This window comes from Myotis nattereri (assembly GCF_964212035.1).
Source record: "Myotis nattereri genome assembly, chromosome: 18".
NCBI lineage: Eukaryota > Metazoa > Chordata > Mammalia > Chiroptera > Vespertilionidae > Myotis > Myotis nattereri.
In genome coordinates, this window is record NC_138093.1 from 12,273,710 (window position 1) to 12,291,552 (window position 17,843).

Below are 17,843 nucleotides of genomic sequence, written 5' to 3' on the forward strand. Positions count from 1 at the left end.
ATCATCCTGTACACCAAAAGGTTGCGGGTTTAATCCCCGGATAGAGCACATATGGGAGGCAACTAATTGATGTTTCTGTCTCACATCGATGTTTCTCTCTCTCTCTCTCTCTCTCTCTCTCTCTCTCTCTCTCTCTCTCTCACACACACACACACACACACACACACACACACACATACATTTGCATTTAATTCAAGCTTCCAGATCTGATGACAGTTTATAAGAAATACTGGGGAATATAAGGATATCACAAGAAAGTTAAATGACACCAGGAAGAAGCAATCCAATGAGATCAAAATATGAGAAATTCTTCAAGCTGAATAATCTGTTTCTTTAAAAAGTAAATGATGTTTCCAGATCTTGGCTATTGTAAATAATGTTGCTATGAACATAGGAGTGCATATATTCTTTCGAATTGGTGTTTTGGGATTCTTAGGATATATTCCCAGAAGTGGGATCGCTGGATCAAGGGGCAGTTCCATTTTTAACTTTTTGAGGAAACTCCATACTGTTTTCCACAGTGGCTGCACCAGTCTGCATTCCCACCAGCAGTGCACGAGGGTTCCTTTTTGCACATCCTCACCAGCACTTGTTGTTTGTTGATTTATTGATGGCAATCATTCTGGCAGGTGTGAGGTGATACCTCATTGTGGTTTTAATTTGCATCTCTCTGATTATTAGTGAAGGTGAGCATTTTTTCATATATCTGTTGGCCATTTGTATATCCTCTTTGGAGAAGCATCTATTCAGGTCCTTTGCCTATTTTTTAATTGGATTGTTTGTCTTCTTGGTGTTGAGTTGAGTGTCTCATTGGCAAATATGTTCTCCCATACAGTGGGTTTTCTTTTTGTTTTGTTTATGGTTTCTTTTGTTGTGCAGAAGCTTTATAGAAACAGAGGCATGGATTCATGAAACAGACTGACAGCTATCAGTGGGGGAGAAGGGGGGTGGGGGAGAAGGTGCGACTGGATGAGAGAAGGTGAAGGCATTAGCCAAAGAACATATGCAAAACCCATAGGCACATACAACAGTGTGGTGAGGGCCAGAGGGAAGGGTGGGCGTGGCCTGGGTGGAGGTGGGCAAAGGTGGGGAGGGTGGGGACATCTATAATAGTATAAACAATAAAAAATAAAGTTAAAAAAAAGTAAATGATGTGAAAGAGGAGGGTGACTGCTACAGATTAGAAGAAATTTAAGAGACAGCAATCAAATGTGTGGTCCTTGTTTGCATCCTGACTCAAAAGACCAACTTTAAAGCCACATTTTTTAGACATTTGTGGAAATGTGACCATGAGTGAGGTGCTATATGACTTAAAAACATATTGTTAATTTTTAGGAATAGTAATGACATTGAAGTCATGTAAGAAAGAGAAATGCTCATGTATTCAAGATACATACTCCAGCATGTGGGGGGGTGGGAGGGGGTGCGGGAATGTGAAGTGTGGGCTTTGCTTTAAAAATAGTCCAGAAAAAAAATGTCAGTGTGTATGTATGTTGACTTGGGGTGCAGTACAGGGGGCGGGCAGGAAATGAAATAATATCAACAAAATGTTTTGTTTTGTTTTGTTTTATCTGAATGTTGGGTAATTGAGACTGACTACCCTATTCTATCTCTGTTTGTGCAGATTTGAAATTGGGGCCAAAGATTAGAAGAACCCTCTACACCCTGGAGGGAGGAGGGCTTACTACAAAATGTAGCAATTCCACTCCTATAGGTTCATCTAAGGTTAACCCTCTGGCTCTGTGGCACATACGTCTCCCCTGCCTAAATCACAGACTCGGCCCTATCACTTTCCATCTCGTTACCTTGCTTTCTTGTCTTCACAATGATTAACACTATTTGTGAATATCTTATTTGTGGTCTGTTTGTTTATTTTCGATCTCCCTGTCCCCCTTCAAAGGTTAACGTGAGGGCAGGAACTTTATCCCCCATTCTGAACCCTCAGCACCTAGTATAGTGCTAGGCACAGTTAAGGTGCCTGGTAAATATTTGTTGAATGAATAAATGAAGTGCATTATAGCATATTTAATTATAGTGGCAAATCAAAGCAAGACAATGCCCAGCATAAAGAGTTGGTTAAATAAGCAGTGAACTATCCATAAAATGGAAAACTACTCTGGCATGAAAAATATGCTGTGAATGAGTGTTTATTATCATGAAAACCTGCTATAATATACCATTGGGTGAAACGTTCAAATAAAAAATAGCATTCATAATCTGAATTTGTTAAAAGAAAAGAAAGTTTGCATAGAGAAAGATCTGGAGAAATACACAACCAGGTGGGAAAATGAGTGTGGTTGATGGTAGAATTATGAGTTGCTTCATCTTCATTTATTTATATTTACATATTTCTACAGTGAACACAATTATTCAATAATTTTTGAAAGTTACATAAACATTAAAAACTTAATACAAAGATTTTCTAACAAATTAAAATTTCCAAAATGAAATAAACTATCCTGCGAGGCAGGTTATTAGAAAAGGGACTTTGCTCATACATTAAATGAGCAATCCCACTGCACACTCCCTAATAATCCTTTCAAAAGTTAGGGATATTGTGAATTTTGGACTATTTACCCTAATACATATATTTCACTAAACAGGTAGCACATGCATCATTTCTACTTTATTATTAATTGTGAATTCGATGAGGAATGGATATAATGTCAGAAATGAGTCCATGCATTTTTTATACGTTTCTGAACTGGGTGGAGTGTAGGATTAATTTGCTGCTTTGGACTAAGAATGCACCACACCTTAGTGTAATTTCTGATGAGTACAAGTACAAAGCAAGGATTAAATTATAGCGTTTATGCTGTCAACAATCAATCAACAATTGTTTTTGAACAATTCCTATATTCAAGTCATAGTGCTGAGTGGACAGGGAAACACCAAGACATATAGAGCACAACCACTGTCCTCAAGAGTCTTAGACTCTAGCAGTTGTTTAAGAAATCTGCCTGGCTTAAGAATGGAATGAGAATCAACAGTTGGTCCCTGGGTTTGCCTTCCCTTTGAGGTTCTTTTGAATCAAGTACCACTGCTCCTTCCACAGTAGTTGCCAGGGCAGACTTGGCCCCAAGAAGAGCAAAAATTATTACCCTAGATTTCCCTCAGCACCGCTGAGACAGACAGGAAATTTCAAAGAACCAACTACTGGTTCTGGCCATATTGTTTATTAGAAAGCTTTAAAATCTTTATGCTATAACTATCTCAAGTGTTAGATAAAATACAATAAATATTCTTTTGATTCATACCTATGCTTGCAAGCAAGTAAGAAAAATTCCCAAGTTCCATAATTGAAGGAAGACTTGAAAACCAAAACCAGAACAGGAAGCCCATGAGTGGATATGGCAGCTGCCTGATGGCAGGGACAGTCCTTTTCTGGGGTTTGAGATTGGAGGTCGAATGTCCTGAAGAGAAAGAGACAGCACTAGATACGATAAAGGAGACATCCTTAGTGAAAAAGGTGGACCAGAAAAGTTACCATACGAAACAAGGAAGCTTGTCTGGCTGAGTGTGGGCTAATGGGGAGTGGGGAGAAAATAAACCTTTAAAATTAATGATCAAAGGTCTGTGCCTCACATCGGTTTGCTGTTCATCCAGAATATACCACACATGTGGTCTGCAAGTCCCAAGCTGAGTAATTAAAACAAAAATGGTTTCCAGGCAGGTGATCTGGGGTATTTGACAAAAACAAACTCAGAATTCGCCGAAACCGGTTTGGCTCAGTGGATAGAGCGTCGGCTTGTGGACTGAAGGGTCCCAGGTTCGATTCAGGTCAAGGGCATGTACCTGGGTTGTGGGCACATCCCCAGTGGGAGATGTGCAGGAGGCAGCTGATCGATGTTTCTCTCTCATCGATGTTTCTAACTATCTCTCTCCCTTCCTCTCTGTAAAAAATCAATAAAATATATTTTTTTTAAAAAAACTCAGAATTAATCTAGAGCAGCGGTTCTCAACCTGTGGGTCGTGACCCCTTCGGGGGTCGAATGACCCTTTCACAGGGGTCACCTAAGACCATTGGAAAACACATAGATAATTACATATTGTTTTTGTGATTAATCACTATGCTTTAATTATGTTCAATTTGTAACAATGAAAATACATCCTGCATATCAGATATTTACATTACGATTCATAACAGTAGCAAAATTACAGTTATGAAGTAACAACGAAAATAATTTTATGCTTGGGGGTCACCACGACATGAGGAACTGTATTGAAGGCATTAGGAAGGTTGAGAACCACTGATCTAGAGGGACTTGTCTTCAGCATAAGCTACATAGGATACCCACAATAAAGTTCCACTGAAGATGAATTCATGTTGTATTGTTTTGTGTGTTTTATAATTTTTAATTATGAGTTCATCTTTAGTGAAAGTCAATATATTCTATAAAAGGTAGGATTAGACTACCAAGAATTTTCAGGTTAAAGAACCAGCTGGCCCTCAATAAAAGTATGAGGAATGAGTAAACGAAGGTGATTTCTCTAAAAATAGCAAGTCAGACAGCTACGGGCTGAACCTAAATTATGTACAGATTTAGAAGTGTAGCTAGGAAAGAGAATAGCAGAAAAGAAAATATAAAAGAAAAAGTCCGAAGAATCAGACAGAACACACCGAGGGGAGTGCAGTATCACAAAGAGAGGGGCAGAAGCTAACCAACAGTGGGCAACGCTGCACCGACAGCTAGGATCCTGGGAATGAAGAAAGACCATTGGATGCAATGCCTGAGAGATGACTTGGCAACTGGAGTAAGATCATCAGGCAGGCCCTGGCTGATCTGGCTCAGTGGATAGAGCATCGGCCTTCGGACTGAAGGGTCCCAGGGTCGATTCCGGTCAAGGGCACATACCTGGGTTGTGGGCTGGATCCTAGTGGGGGGCGTGCAGGAGGCAGCTGATCAATGATTCTCTCTCATCATTGATGTTTCTCTCTCTCCCTCTCCCTTCCACTCTGAAATCAATATACAGTGGGGCCTTGACTTACGAGTTTAATTCATTCCGTGATGGAGCTCGTAACTCAAATTACTCGTATGTCAAATCAAAAAGTGAACGAGTGAGACACGTGATGCTGGGCTGATGCTGTGGCGTTCACTGTGACATTTGCTGCGCCAACTAGCGGTGGGGTATCTGAAGCTGGCTTGTAACCCGAATTTGAGCTCGCAACTCAAAGCAAAAAATCGGCTGACAGACGGCTCATATCTCAAAAAACTCGTTAGTCGGGACACTCGTAAGTCAAGGCCCCACTGTATATATTGAAAAAAAGATCATCAGGCATATGGGACCATTCCAGAGGGATTAGGAAGATTTAAGTAAAAGATAAAACAATGAATGGTACTCTTTGAAGTTTAGGGAAGAGACTAAGAGAGAAGATAGGTGAGCATAGTAACTGGAGATGAAGTTAACGCCCCCATTTTTGAGCTAAGGTAACTTTAGTCTGATTGAAAACATGGGAGAGAGACCTAACGAGCGCCAAAATGCCATGGCTCACCATGCCTCCAGGATAAAGTTCCAGGAGCTGTGGGTAGGTGCACAAGGTCCTGCCTTATCTATTCCCTGGCCAGCTGTATAATCTCACCTGCCTTAGCTTCCTTGTGCACCAGACACGCAAAATTGTTTGCTACAAAATACGTACTCATCTCTCTGACCTTTGCACTTAAGGCTGTTTGCTTTAACGTAAATATTTTTTTCTATCTTCCCAGCCTGGCCAACTCCCAGGTCTTCTTAAGGACTAAGTTCAAACAACACCTTTTGCCTCAGCTGGATGAGTGGCCCCCTCTCTGTGGAGCTGGCTTCCTGTGTGTGCTGACTTCAAGCATTTGTCAAATTACACTGTATTATGACATTTTACTCATTCTTCCTCGAGACTACTAGAGAAGAGTTACTTGCTTGTTTCATACAGAACTGATCAATAAGTTTTAGTTAATGAAAGATTGCAGTTATAAATGAACAGAAAATCACCAAGGGGAGAGGGGTTGGGGAAAGGAGGTTAGTTTCTGACTTTCGGGTACGTGTAATCACACTTTATACACAGAGAGAATGGCCTTTGAACACAGAAGTTTCCAAGCATGCCACGCTGATGCAGCTGCATTATTGGCAATTGAACGAGTATCTCCTTAAGAATGAGATAGAGCATTAAATGAGATACGTTAGGAGCCATAGCTCTTGCTCTGATGCAATGTCTGTAAGAGACGAGGGGACACTTGCCTTTCTAGATTGGGCACATTCTGCGGCCAGCTGGCATAGTTCAGATTTAGTAGAGCCAGCTCACTCTGAGCTCCTGCAGAGTCATCCAAAGGAAAGAGGATGTTGTCCTTACTAACCATGAACGCCAGCTTTCCTGTCCAACCTGCTCCACCCGGTTAAAATGAAACTGCTATCCCGCCAGATGCAATCTCCTACTATAACTGTTTGATGGTTTAAAGAAACCAAGATGGATCATGTACGGGGAAGGAGGAACCTGTGTGACTAATTTGATTTGTGTGACATCGTTTAGCTTCTGCTGTTCTGCACGATCCTGGGTCTCTTCCGCCTGAATTTCTAGAACCTGAGACCCCATAATAGCCTTATCTAGTCCAAATCATTGGGTAGTTTCTCCGACTTCATCATCTTTGCCCTCTTCACTTGGAACTCCACTTCTTCCTAACTGCCCAATGTCTTCTTCAATTTAATCTTGACTTTCTGTTATGCCCATTCACTCATTCATTCATCCATTCATTCATTCATATATTTATTACGTGCCTTTGATGTCCCAGTCTCTCTTTTTAACCACGAGGTTACTGCAGTGAGCAAAGGCAGACCAAGTCTCTCAATCACTTTCACAGACAAGGTGGGACCATATCCATTCCCAAGGATTTGACTCGAATGTCTACATGACTTATTGCTATGTGTTAACCTAAATTTTCAAGGGTCTGTCTGGAGTTCCAGCCCCCATGTCCTGTCTCATGGTCATGTCTTGCCAGTACCTCAAATTCCATGTGTCTTGAGCTGAACTTGCCCTCTTCCTCTCCACACCAGGTTTTTTCTCTTCACATCTCTGTTTCGTCAAGGGTATCTTCATTTCCCCGTCACCAGGCACAAAATCTCAGAAACACTCAACTGCTTCCTTTTCCTCAGTCCCAATACATCACCCAGTTCTGTCTATTCTTCTTCCTTCTGAATAAATGCTTTTCATGTATGTCATTTCCTTTCCTTACTCACTGTCTTGTACTGAGTTCGGATTCCCATTTCAAGCCTGGACCATTGTGCCTCCTCATTGTGTATTCTCTCCATTCACTTCTTCCTCTAGTCTAGAGCATCCTAATCATCACTTCCTAATTAAACTTAGGGTCATCTAAGGGAGTACCGTAGGTGTTATACAGACCAACTTCTATCTTTCTAAAGTACTTCTTTCAAAACTTCTTTCTAAAGTACTTATTTTCCTACCATCACACTCCACAAACATAATACAATTTCAGCTCCTTGGTTTGGCTCTCAAAACCATCCATAATCTGCCCTCCTCTCTCCCTCTCTGAGAATGGCCTTTCTACACCACTACCTCCGCCTTGGGTATCCTTCCTCATCCCTCTTCTAAGCTTGAAATTTCTCCCCTTCTTCCCAGAAATGCATATTATAGCCCAGTGTTCAGAACAATAGTTTTAGAATCAGACACACCCAGTTCAAAACCCTGTTCTGCCAATCACAAGTTGTGAAAACTTGGGACCTAACAGCTCTACATCTCAGGTTTCTTATCTTTTAAAAGTGTGGGGGAAGGGCTACCTTGCGGGAGAGTTGTGAAGATTGAGTGAAATTATGCCCAGTTCATAATGCACAATTGATCTCACTACCAAATCTGTGCGCCAAGCAGCTGGAATTCCAAGCAATTTCCCTAAGAAACAAAGTCCCTAATGGGCCCAAAGTAGCTTCTCTCAATCATCTGTAGCCTCAGGCTTCCAGCCAGGCAGGAACCTCATAACCACGTGCTTTTCTGCTCTGCAGGATGGTTCCCACCCTTTCTGCTCAAATGTTACCTCAGAGACTCCTTCCCCGGTCTTCGTTTAAAATCCCCATACACCTTCACTTAATCTCTATACCCCTGTCTTCCTTATTGTCGTCACAGCACTTTTCACCATGTGAGATAATCTTTCTTGCTCACTTTCCTGTCTGCCTGCAGCCCCAAGATCTCCAGGGTCTGGGTGTCATTTCTCATTCTGTCTCAGCACCAGGAGCAGCATCTGATGGAGTTGAATCAATGCATAACCTCATGAAGCTCTGCCTCTCTGAAGTGTCTCCACCCTTCAGACCCAGCTCAGATCCCTCCTCCCATGAAGTCTTGTGAACAACTCAGCCCAAAGTAACTTGTCCTCATTTGAAGTCCTGTAACAAATCATCTAAATTCAGTTGAGTCCCTATAGCCATTGTCTAGGACATGTTCTGGTATTTCTTGTGTTTGCATGTATTTGTAGGTGTTGTATGTATCTGTATGTGACATTATTTCTTACATGTGATATCATTCATACCTTGTATGATCATTTGCCATGTTTTTCAAATCAGGCTATAAATTCCTTGAGGTCAAGAACTACTTTCGTGCATCCCCTCGAATTGTTTAGCACAATACTTTACATGTGATGTGCTAACAAATATTCATTTATGTATTGACCTATAATGTGTACCTGGCACCATTTTAGGTGCTAGGGATGTAATGACGAGCACAGCATTATCCCTAAATAATTAATCCGGTGACATTCAATTATCACGGTGTCTAGATTACAGAGAGGAGGTTCTTGGCTCTCTTGGGAGACATTAGGAAGCCTCGTCCAATCGGAGACTGTCACTTGCTGCCTGGACAACCTCGGGTGTGTCACTTAAACTCTCAGAGCCTCTCTCAATCTGTTATATGAAATGATAATACTTGTCTTGCAGAATTGTAATAGAGATCTGTGAAAACACCGTATAAACTGCTAAGTTCTATATAAATATCAGTTGTTACTATTACCACTATAATAACATAATTTAAGCTGAAACTGGAGCCATCATAAACAAAATACATTCGAGATTACTGTCACTATCTTATTAAGAATAACATATTAACCAACAAGAATAGACACCTGATAAACTTGATTCTGCCTGCCACCGTGTACTGGGTGACCACCTCTGAGTAGGACTTGACGTTGCCAAATTCCCCCGAGCTCCAGCGCTCTGAGGGGTGACTGCTCCCACCTCAGAGGGAACCCTGTGCCGTGCCGACAGCGCACCTGCTGCTGGAAATGAGGAAAGCTGTAGAACCACGAGCAGAGAGCTCTAGCCCATCCCAAGTAGCTTTCTAGGTGTCTACAATCAAACTCTTGTTGGAATGCCCAAATCTCTCTCATCAAAGCCTCCCTGTGGTGGCCTGCTGGGGTACGAGAGCCTGGCGGTACCACCATCCAGGGTCAGCCACTTGATCAATATCAACGTGCCTCTCGTAAAAGGGTGTGTACTTCCATTCCGATTCATGCGTCTCTCGTCTTTCTTTCCCAAATCTCAGGCCTCAGCTTCCTGCGTAAGGGTCATCCCCAACCCTCAGTTGGCTTTCCAATCGGTCGTGAGTCAGGCGGTGCCTCCTTCCCGCCTCACGCGCCACCATGTCCCAGGGCCTGTTGTTTCAACACGTGTCACTTGTGGGAGAGGCAGGTCCACGGGTGATATCATCTGTTTACAAACAGCTTCCACAGATCACCTCCCACTGGGAATCAGAGAACCTCAGGGGTGGCAGGAAGGGCCCCTCCCACCCAGAGCAGGACTTCCCTTGGAGCCTCCCTGACAGGGGCCATTTGGCCTCAACATTAAACATCCCGGGTGAATCGATGGAGCGTGGCTGACCTCACCTCTGTGCACATACCTTTGGTTGGGTGGATGCCATGACAGAGCTTGGCAGTCACTGGGTCACTGACGTAACAGTAGCCAAAGAAGCCAAGCTCCAATTTCCTAAGAGCCTGGGTGTGCCTGCAGAGGCCTGCGTGGCCCTGCCCCTGGGTAGTGGTGACTCCTGAGCAGTAGACTATGACACTCTGAGTCTGTGATCCTGGACTTTGGAATCAGTCAGACCCCAATTCAGATCTCATCCCCCTCACTCGCCATCCGGGGGCCTTGCGCATACACGAGCGGTGCGACTTGGGCCAACTCTCTGAAACTCTCCGAACCCCAGCTTCCTCCCATATGAAAAATAAGGGAATTCATGTCTATATTTAAGATTATTGTGAGGATTAAATGAGACAATATATGTAAAGTGCTGAGCCTTGTGCCTGGAACAATTTGAGTTGTGCAGTAAGCTATTGTTACTATTATTGTCACCGTTATTATTGTCTCTTCTCTCTTGAACCAGCAGACATGGATGCAGAGGACTCATTCTCCGTTTCCTCTCTCCTGATTCATGACCCCAGGCCTCGGTTTCTGACCCACTCAGGATGACCCCCACACCACCACCAGCATCACAACCACCCCCTCTAGAGAATGACACCCCCGTGTTCCTGAGTGTGGCACGTCAGACCCCACAGAGTCTGGGAAGCCCATGGCTCCTGATCAGGCCTCAACTGCAGGGGTGAGACCCGGAGAGGGAGCCTCCAGTCCTGGAAGGCTCAGCTTGGGAGTCTCCTTACCCAGCATGCACAGCAGGGGGTCCGTGATCCTTTGTGGCCAAAGCAAAAAAGTCTCAGCTAACCTGGTTCCACAGCCACGAGCTGCAGATCCAAACCTTTGCCACGCAGCTGCCTGGCCCAGGGGACAGGTGGGTGGGCAAGCGTCTGGGAGGGGGTGACAGAGGACCACGCAGAGCAGTTAGGGACATAAACCTGGAATCAGGCAGCCAGGATTCTCCATCACGCACCACCTGGGCGACTGGGGGCAAGTTACATGAACTCAGTTTCTCTCCTATAAAATGGAACTACAAGCACCTACCTCCCCTAGTTACTGTGAGAATTAAATGAGATGGTGCATGTCACATTGAGTTCTTAGGACGCTGCCTGGCTCCCTATGCAACTTCTGCTCTCACTGTGAAGCACCAGAGATCCGCTCTTGTTCCGGCAGGAATTTCCGTTTCCTGTCTTTTGCGAGTATGCCAAGCTAGGGCTGAGAGGGAGTGGACGGTAGAACAGACACAGTGAATACCCAAATGAAAGAACAAATAGGAACGTGTGGGTTCTCAGGAGGTAGCTTTATTATGACATGTCTTTAAGACAATCAAATCAGTAGGCATTTATTGAGCACCTACTGTGTGCTAGCCTAGGCAGACAGCAGAGTGCAGTGTCCATGCAGATAGTAGAGTCCACCATGGCTCTCAGGTGCCCAGGCAGGAAAGTCACGCGGTCGGGAAGTTTTGTGGGGCTGAGAACGGGGTGGGTTTCTGGACATCCAAGTGCAGTTAGCTTGATGGGGGCCTGGGACGAAGGGGTGCCCCAGACCGGAATTCCAGCGCAGTGACAGGAGGCGGGGTGGCAGCACGGGCGGCGGGCCGCTCTCTGATTGGCGGGTGGCTCAGGAGAGGCTCTTCCGGGCCTCGGTGCGCTCAGCAGCCGCCGCAGCAGCCCGGGCTCTGGGTGTTGGGGGAGCACTGAGAACTCTGGCTGCCGCCCCCGCAGCACCCGCACCCGCTCCTGCGCTGCCGGCGGCGCCTCCGGGGGAAGCAGCAGCAGCCGGTGGACACCGAGCCGCAGCAGCCCGAGTCCCCGCAGCAGCCGGAGCCGGAGCCGGAGCCGCAGCAGCCGGAGCCGGAGCCGCAGCAGCCGGAGCTGCAGCAGCCGGAGTCGCCGCAGCCCCCGCAGCAGGAGGAGGAGGCCCGGGAGGGCACCGGGGCGGGGCACGGGGCGGGGCCCTGGGAAGACCCTTTGGAGAAGCCTTTGGCCGAAGCGCTCTGCTGGGAGGACATCGCGAAGCTGTCACGAACCTGCAAGAAACGCAGCGTGTCACACGCGAGCAGACTCTTTCCAACGGTGGGACTTGGGGCTTTTGAGATTTGGCTTTGGGATGGAGCCAGCCTGGCTTGGTACAAGGAAGAAACGAGGGGGAGCAAAGACTCAAACCCCATTGCAGGCGTTTCCCGTGAGTTAAACGTGCCTAGAGCGAGAACCAATCTGTGCAAACTGTGGATGGCTTTCCATTTCCCGGGACTAGATAAGGAGCCCCCAAGGTTCCCCGAAGTGGAAAAAGAAGAGGCTATCGAGGCAATTTATCTGTACGACCCAACCCAAAATCTTCTCCTGGCTCTTCTCCCCTGCCCCATCTCACTGTGGCCAGAGACCTTCAAGTGATGTGCCTGTGGTTATTGGCCTTGTGTAAACACCCCGTCAGTTCGAAAAGACTCACATCACACCTGCATCCCTAACGCGGGGCTACAGAATCCACACAGGCCACAGGCATGTCCTGGTCATGCTTTCCTGCCTGTGCCTCTCCTTCCCCAAAAACCACAGGAAGAGGAGAGTGATGCTGAATTTGGAAATGCATCCCAGTCCAGGGGACCAAAGACCTGGGCTCTGGTCACATCTCCGCTAAAGACTTGCCGTGGAACCTTGTAAAGCCACACGCACACCCCCAGTCTGGCCTCCAGGTCTTCATTGGTACCGCGAGAGGCTGGCTCACTTGAGCTTAAGGCACTTTTCAGGCCTCTCCTTGTGCGTCCACCTGCTGGCTGTGTTCTGCCTCCCGCTTTTCCCAACCTCCTCCCCAGGCCGCATTTGAAGACTCACCAGACCCTCACTCCACTGGAAGACACTCAGTTCTCCAACAGGCTGTGGACTGAGCAGTGTCCAGCCAGAGAACCTTATATAAGATTCAATAGCACTGGCTCCTGGGAGGGGCCCATTTCCCAATAGACATGCTCAGCTGACACTCACATCCCAGAGACATTTGTCACTCAGGTAACACTGTAGGTGGTGCACGTGGCTGTTCAAGTCACCACCTAGAAGTGCCAGGATGCTGTGGCATGTTTATTTTCCCAACAGGACACTGTTCATAGCTGGGAGGGCTGTGTGGGTGAAGGCACAGCAGCGGGCTCAAGTGAGGAGAGGGCTGGAGCCCTTTCTTGGGACCTATTCTCTTTGTCCTTTTTCTACAATGTGGACACACACGCTCGTCCCCTGCTCACACATCATCCCTCTGGAGTCATCTACTTGGCAGTGCATCCACTTGTTATTGGTTTGCATCTCTCCGGTTCTTGGTCCTTGGCTCCTCGAGTCAGGCTACAAGCTATGCAAAAGGCCTGCTGGGCTTTTCAGATGCTTCCACTTGCTCCTAGATTGGATGGAGTGGAGACAATAGTGGGGATGTACCTATGGGAAACCCAGTGGTGATTTCTCTCTGTTACTAGGACAGGAAGAAAAACTCTGTTATGGAACCATGAAGACCAGAAAAGCTGTGAATATAGCCATGTTAGCATGTCCCCATCAGCCCTGGTGGGCCGAAGAGAAAAATATGTGCAGGATGCTGGTCCAGTTGCATGCCAAGTCAGCCTGCGGGACTCTCTGCTCCTTACCCCATCCCCAAACTCCCTTTGAAGATAAGTTCTCCCTGGGGCCACTGCCCAATGGAAAGGGAAGGAGGGAAGGAGTAATGGAAGGGAGGAAGGAAGGGGAAAAGCCAGGAAGGAAGCCACCAATCTTTCCCAAGGTCCAAATTATCCATGGTGTTTTAGAATAACTAATTTTGAAGAATTAGGAGACACCTTGGAGGTCAACTGGTTTCAAAACTGCTTCTTAATCAATGCAACTGCCCACTACCATGAATGTAAGATAAAAGGAATCTAAGACTAAGAATCCAAGAGTTGTTGGTGAGGCATAGGTTTGGGGGTGAGTGAACTGGGCATGGCATGAGGGAACAGACAAGGAAAGGTAAGTCACGAATGATACCAGTTTCATTTAACGTGGCTTTAGAGCCTGATTAACAGGATGCATGTACCTAGGGTCACCTGCTGGTGAGTCCAGGTGAGACATTCCAAGAGGTGAGGTCAGTATTAGAAAAGAAGGAAGTAATGAAGTACCAAGATAGAGACAGGATCTCTGCTGGGAGAAGATTTGGGCAAATGCATGCTCATTAATGGCCTTGCTATGACCTCATACTCTAACTTACTTTACCCATTACCGTTGACTTTTATCAAAGACAGGGCTAGTTGTTCATCTTGTATATCAAAGGCTGATTGGAAATTATCATTTCTATCGCAAACATTCTGTGTATCTCCGTAGGAATCAGCCTATTCCTGAAGGAAGTAGGAAACCCAATGCAGTCACCAAAGCCTCCCTGCTCTCACCTCCCCAATCCCCCCACCCACCCACCCACCCCCACCCAAACCACGTGGAGAAGGGTGTCCTTGGTTCTCTCCTCTGACCCAATCTCAGGCTTTCAGGATCCAGGGATAATGGGCCCAGACATTTCATCCCTGCCTCCTAAACGCACACCCCCAGAAACAAGTCCCCATCAGGTCTCCTCTCTAGTCAACTGGTGGAAGCACCGGGGATTTTAATGGAAAAGTAAAGGTGTCCATTCATTGGAGCCCAGAATGAGCACTTTAGGTGATCTTATTCCCCAGCACTAGGAGGTACTTGAAGGAGAACTTCCCAGAGTGAGTCCTCTCACCATGACCTTTCTGGGTACCACCTTGCTCCTCTCTGAAAGCCTGCTCCCGGCTCTCCTCGTGCCAGGCTGGTGTCAGGATCATGGTCTCAGATGTGATTCTTTCCTTCAGGCTTCCAGTTTCCTCACTCAGAGCATGAAGGGGAAACGTGTCTCCCAGGGGTCTAGGTAGCTTCAGTGCCAAAGTCTGCTTCTCAAACGGGTTTTTAAAGGGTTCACTTGCACTTAAAAGAAGGGAAGGGGAGATGGCTGGATGCAGGGGGTGGGGCTCGGACAGGCAAATAAAGCATAATCAGTGACATCAGGAATAAAGAGGCAGTGACATCAGGAATAAAGAGGCAGTGACATCAGGAATAAAGAGGTTTATTGGTACAAAAAAAAAAAAAAAAAAAGCTTCATCACTGAACTGCGTCCGAGAGGAGAATCAAACCAGTGAATATCCGAGGTTAGACCTCTAGCCCTCACAGTGGAATGAACATGGGCAGGAAGGAGAGGGAAACGCAAAGCATGTCAGAAGCCCTTGCATGGGGAACAGGGACACGGGAAGGCTCAAGACTGGGCGGTCGTGGGCACTTTGACTCCTCCAATGCTGCTCAGTGCTGCTCATGGCCCAGGTCAACAGCAGCCAGAGCCCCCAGAGCAGCAGCCAGAACCCCCAGAACAGCAGCCGGAGCCCCCAGAACAGCAGCCGGAGCCCCCAGAACAGCAGCTGGAGCCTCCAGAATGGTGGCCACTGCCACTGTCACAGCAGTCAGAGTGGTGGTATCGGCGTCGAATAGTTCGGCGTCGAAAAGATGGGTGGGGCTTGTGGTGGCTCAGGCAGCAACTGCCACCCCCAAAGCCACAACAGCAGCCACCCCCAAAGCCACAGCAGCCGCCACCCCCAGAGCTACAGCAGTCCCCAGAGCTGGGGCCACCACAGGAAGAGACTGGAGGTGGGCAGGGGGCTGGACACTTGGGGGGACACTTGGGTGGACATTTGGGGGGACACTTGGGAAGGGGCTGGCACTGCTGCTGACTTTGTTGACAGGACATCTCAGCAGAAGCTAAAAGACAATACAGAAATTTTAAGCTCAAGCTAACTCCCTGACATTTAAAATTGAACTTGAATTCACATGATTTAATTTTTATAGTGATCAGATTTTTAAAGCCCTATCTCCCAAAATCAATGACAAGAAATATGTAAAAAATTTCAACCCAGGAACTCCATAATTTTAAAGGAATCCCTTGCAACTTCAAAAGCAAGCAAACACCCATCATCCTTTCCTTTCCCCTACCTCGCACCTTCCCCTTCCGGCAGAGCCCCCTTCCACTAGGAAGTCTCTCTTTCTCCTTGTGTTTCTTCAATACTGTCCTCTACTCGGGCTTCCCTCTGCCCACAACACCAGCACCAGGAGTCTCTCCTGGTCCTCGAGCTGTGTTCTCCCTGCTGCGGGGACTAGAGCAAGTCACTCAGGAGGCAAGTGGACTGAGGTGCTATCAGAAGCATCTGCTTTTTATATGGAGTCAACTCTCTGCCCTGGTACCAAGAGGCTCAGACCATGTGCAGGATGCTGATAGCATCTTTCACACGGGCCACGGGTGACTCCCCTCCTCTCACATCCTAAGGACCCAATGCTTCCCTCCATAAGCATGTCAAGTATTGACCTACAGGAGCATCCCCTCCAGGATGGTGATGGAGCTCAGCAGATTGCACACAATGCCTGCCAATCACACAGGCAGCTCTGCTATGCTCCCTGTTTCCTGAGCTGGGTCAGTAGGGTTCTAGACCTCTGGGACCAAGAGAATGTCTCTCTTCTCCTTAGTACAGGAAATGGAGAGAGAAATTCCCAAGGGGAAGTTAAATGGCCCTTTTTAGAATAAGCACAGAGATCCAAAATAAAGTGCCAGGCGCAAGCCAATGATCTAATGTGGCTTTTTCATTCTTGGACGATGCCATAACCCGGGCTAAGAATGCTTGATATCTCAATGATGTTATTTTAGGCAGGCCTAATGCAGATGGTGGGGGTGGTTAGGCTTCTCTCCTCACCTGAACTTGACCCACGGAAAGAACTCACAGATAGCACTGACTCAGCACTAGCAAACCCTTTGAAAGGGCAGAGGAGGTCTAGGAATGGCTTCTCTTTCCACGGGTGGTCCTAACGCAGGCATCTTTGGCCAGCCCAAGGTGAGGGGACAGAGACCAGGTGTATGTGAGGGGTGGAGCAGGAGGACTAGACTCATGTGGAAGTTGCCAGAAGTGCAGCATCAGTTCTGGTCATCCCGAAGAAGAGAGCATCCAGCCTAGGGAGATTCTTTTTGTAAAAATGACCTTTTTGTTTAAATGCCCTTCAGATGGCGTATGGGCCTAGTTTTTGCAAGCCCAAGATGGGATGAATCCAAACAATATGCTGAGGGCAAGTTAGATCCCAGAAAAGTCATCAAAATCCAGTTAGCTGTGAAGTTAGCCAAAATATGGCATGTTCGCTGTGAAAACTGCAGTGGGAGGAAAGCAGACAGGAGAAACACACGGCACCTCTAAGCTGTGCTAACGAGCTGTGATGAGAAGCATGTGGGTACATTACCGCACAGCTTTTGGAGAAAGACGGTCTGGCATCCGTTCCCAGCTTTGCAAAATCTAGCAAGTCACTCAATTATCACTATAAAACGGGGCTAAGAATTATTCCTACCCAGTAAATACGAAAATATGGATACAGTTCTCAGAAGAGCGCCTGGGACTCTTAGTTCAAAATGCTAGTTTAAAAAGAATCTAAGCATTAAAGATATACTTTTAGATCCATGAGAAAATATCTCTTACATTTCAGATTACTGATCTGCCAATTTTCGAAACCCAAACTACTTTTTGCAATACCAGAGCTTAGCCCTAATGTTTTCTTAAGTATCTTAAAAATATTAAGATACTTAATATGCCCCTGGGGGTGAGATGATAAGAAAGTTTAATCATTCTGGGGGAAAAATACCAAAAATAGGAAGAATTTAAAATTCATTTATAAACCCACCCCCAAGTATTCTTAACATTTTGCTATGCTATTTTCCTTCCCAGTCTCTTTTTTCTACTTTTGTTCTGTCTTTTATTACTGTATATGGTTTCTCTTCAGTAATTTGTGTTTTGATTTGACTTTACATAGTCTTTATCCACAATACTTCCATAAGAGTTTATCTTAATATTTTGACGTAACCATTTTCCATGTTGTTATTCGTGTCATTGTAAGCATTATTTTTGTCATTATTTCACGGAGGGCACAAGATCCATTTATAAGTGA

At 46.1% G+C, this 17,843-nt stretch overlaps 2 protein-coding genes across 6 annotated transcripts in view; both read right to left on the reverse strand.

Annotated features, from left to right (window-relative positions):
* Positions 1 to 11,155: 11,155 nt before the first annotated feature.
* Positions 11,156 to 17,843, reverse strand: part of CRCT1 (cysteine rich C-terminal 1) — a 146,271-nt gene continuing 139,583 nt past the window's right edge. For 4 of the 5 annotated variants that reach the window (XR_013997114.1, XR_013997115.1, XR_013997116.1 and 1 more), the window contains one exon: positions 11,156 to 11,902. Coding sequence is in view for 1 of the 5 variants with exons in the window: in XM_081111845.1 (XP_080967971.1) it covers positions 11,525 to 11,884 (360 nt within the window). In the remaining 4 variants the exon portion in view is untranslated. The remainder of the gene's footprint in view (positions 11,903 to 17,843) is intronic. The other variant, XM_081111845.1, reaches the window with a different exon arrangement.
* Positions 15,014 to 15,615, reverse strand: LOC308533741 (late cornified envelope protein 3A-like; the record flags this gene model as incomplete). Its single annotated transcript, XM_081111840.1, has 1 exon — positions 15,014 to 15,615. The coding sequence occupies one exon, from the start codon at positions 15,613 to 15,615 to the stop codon at positions 15,196 to 15,198; it is 420 nt and encodes a 139-aa protein (XP_080967966.1). The 3' UTR covers positions 15,014 to 15,195.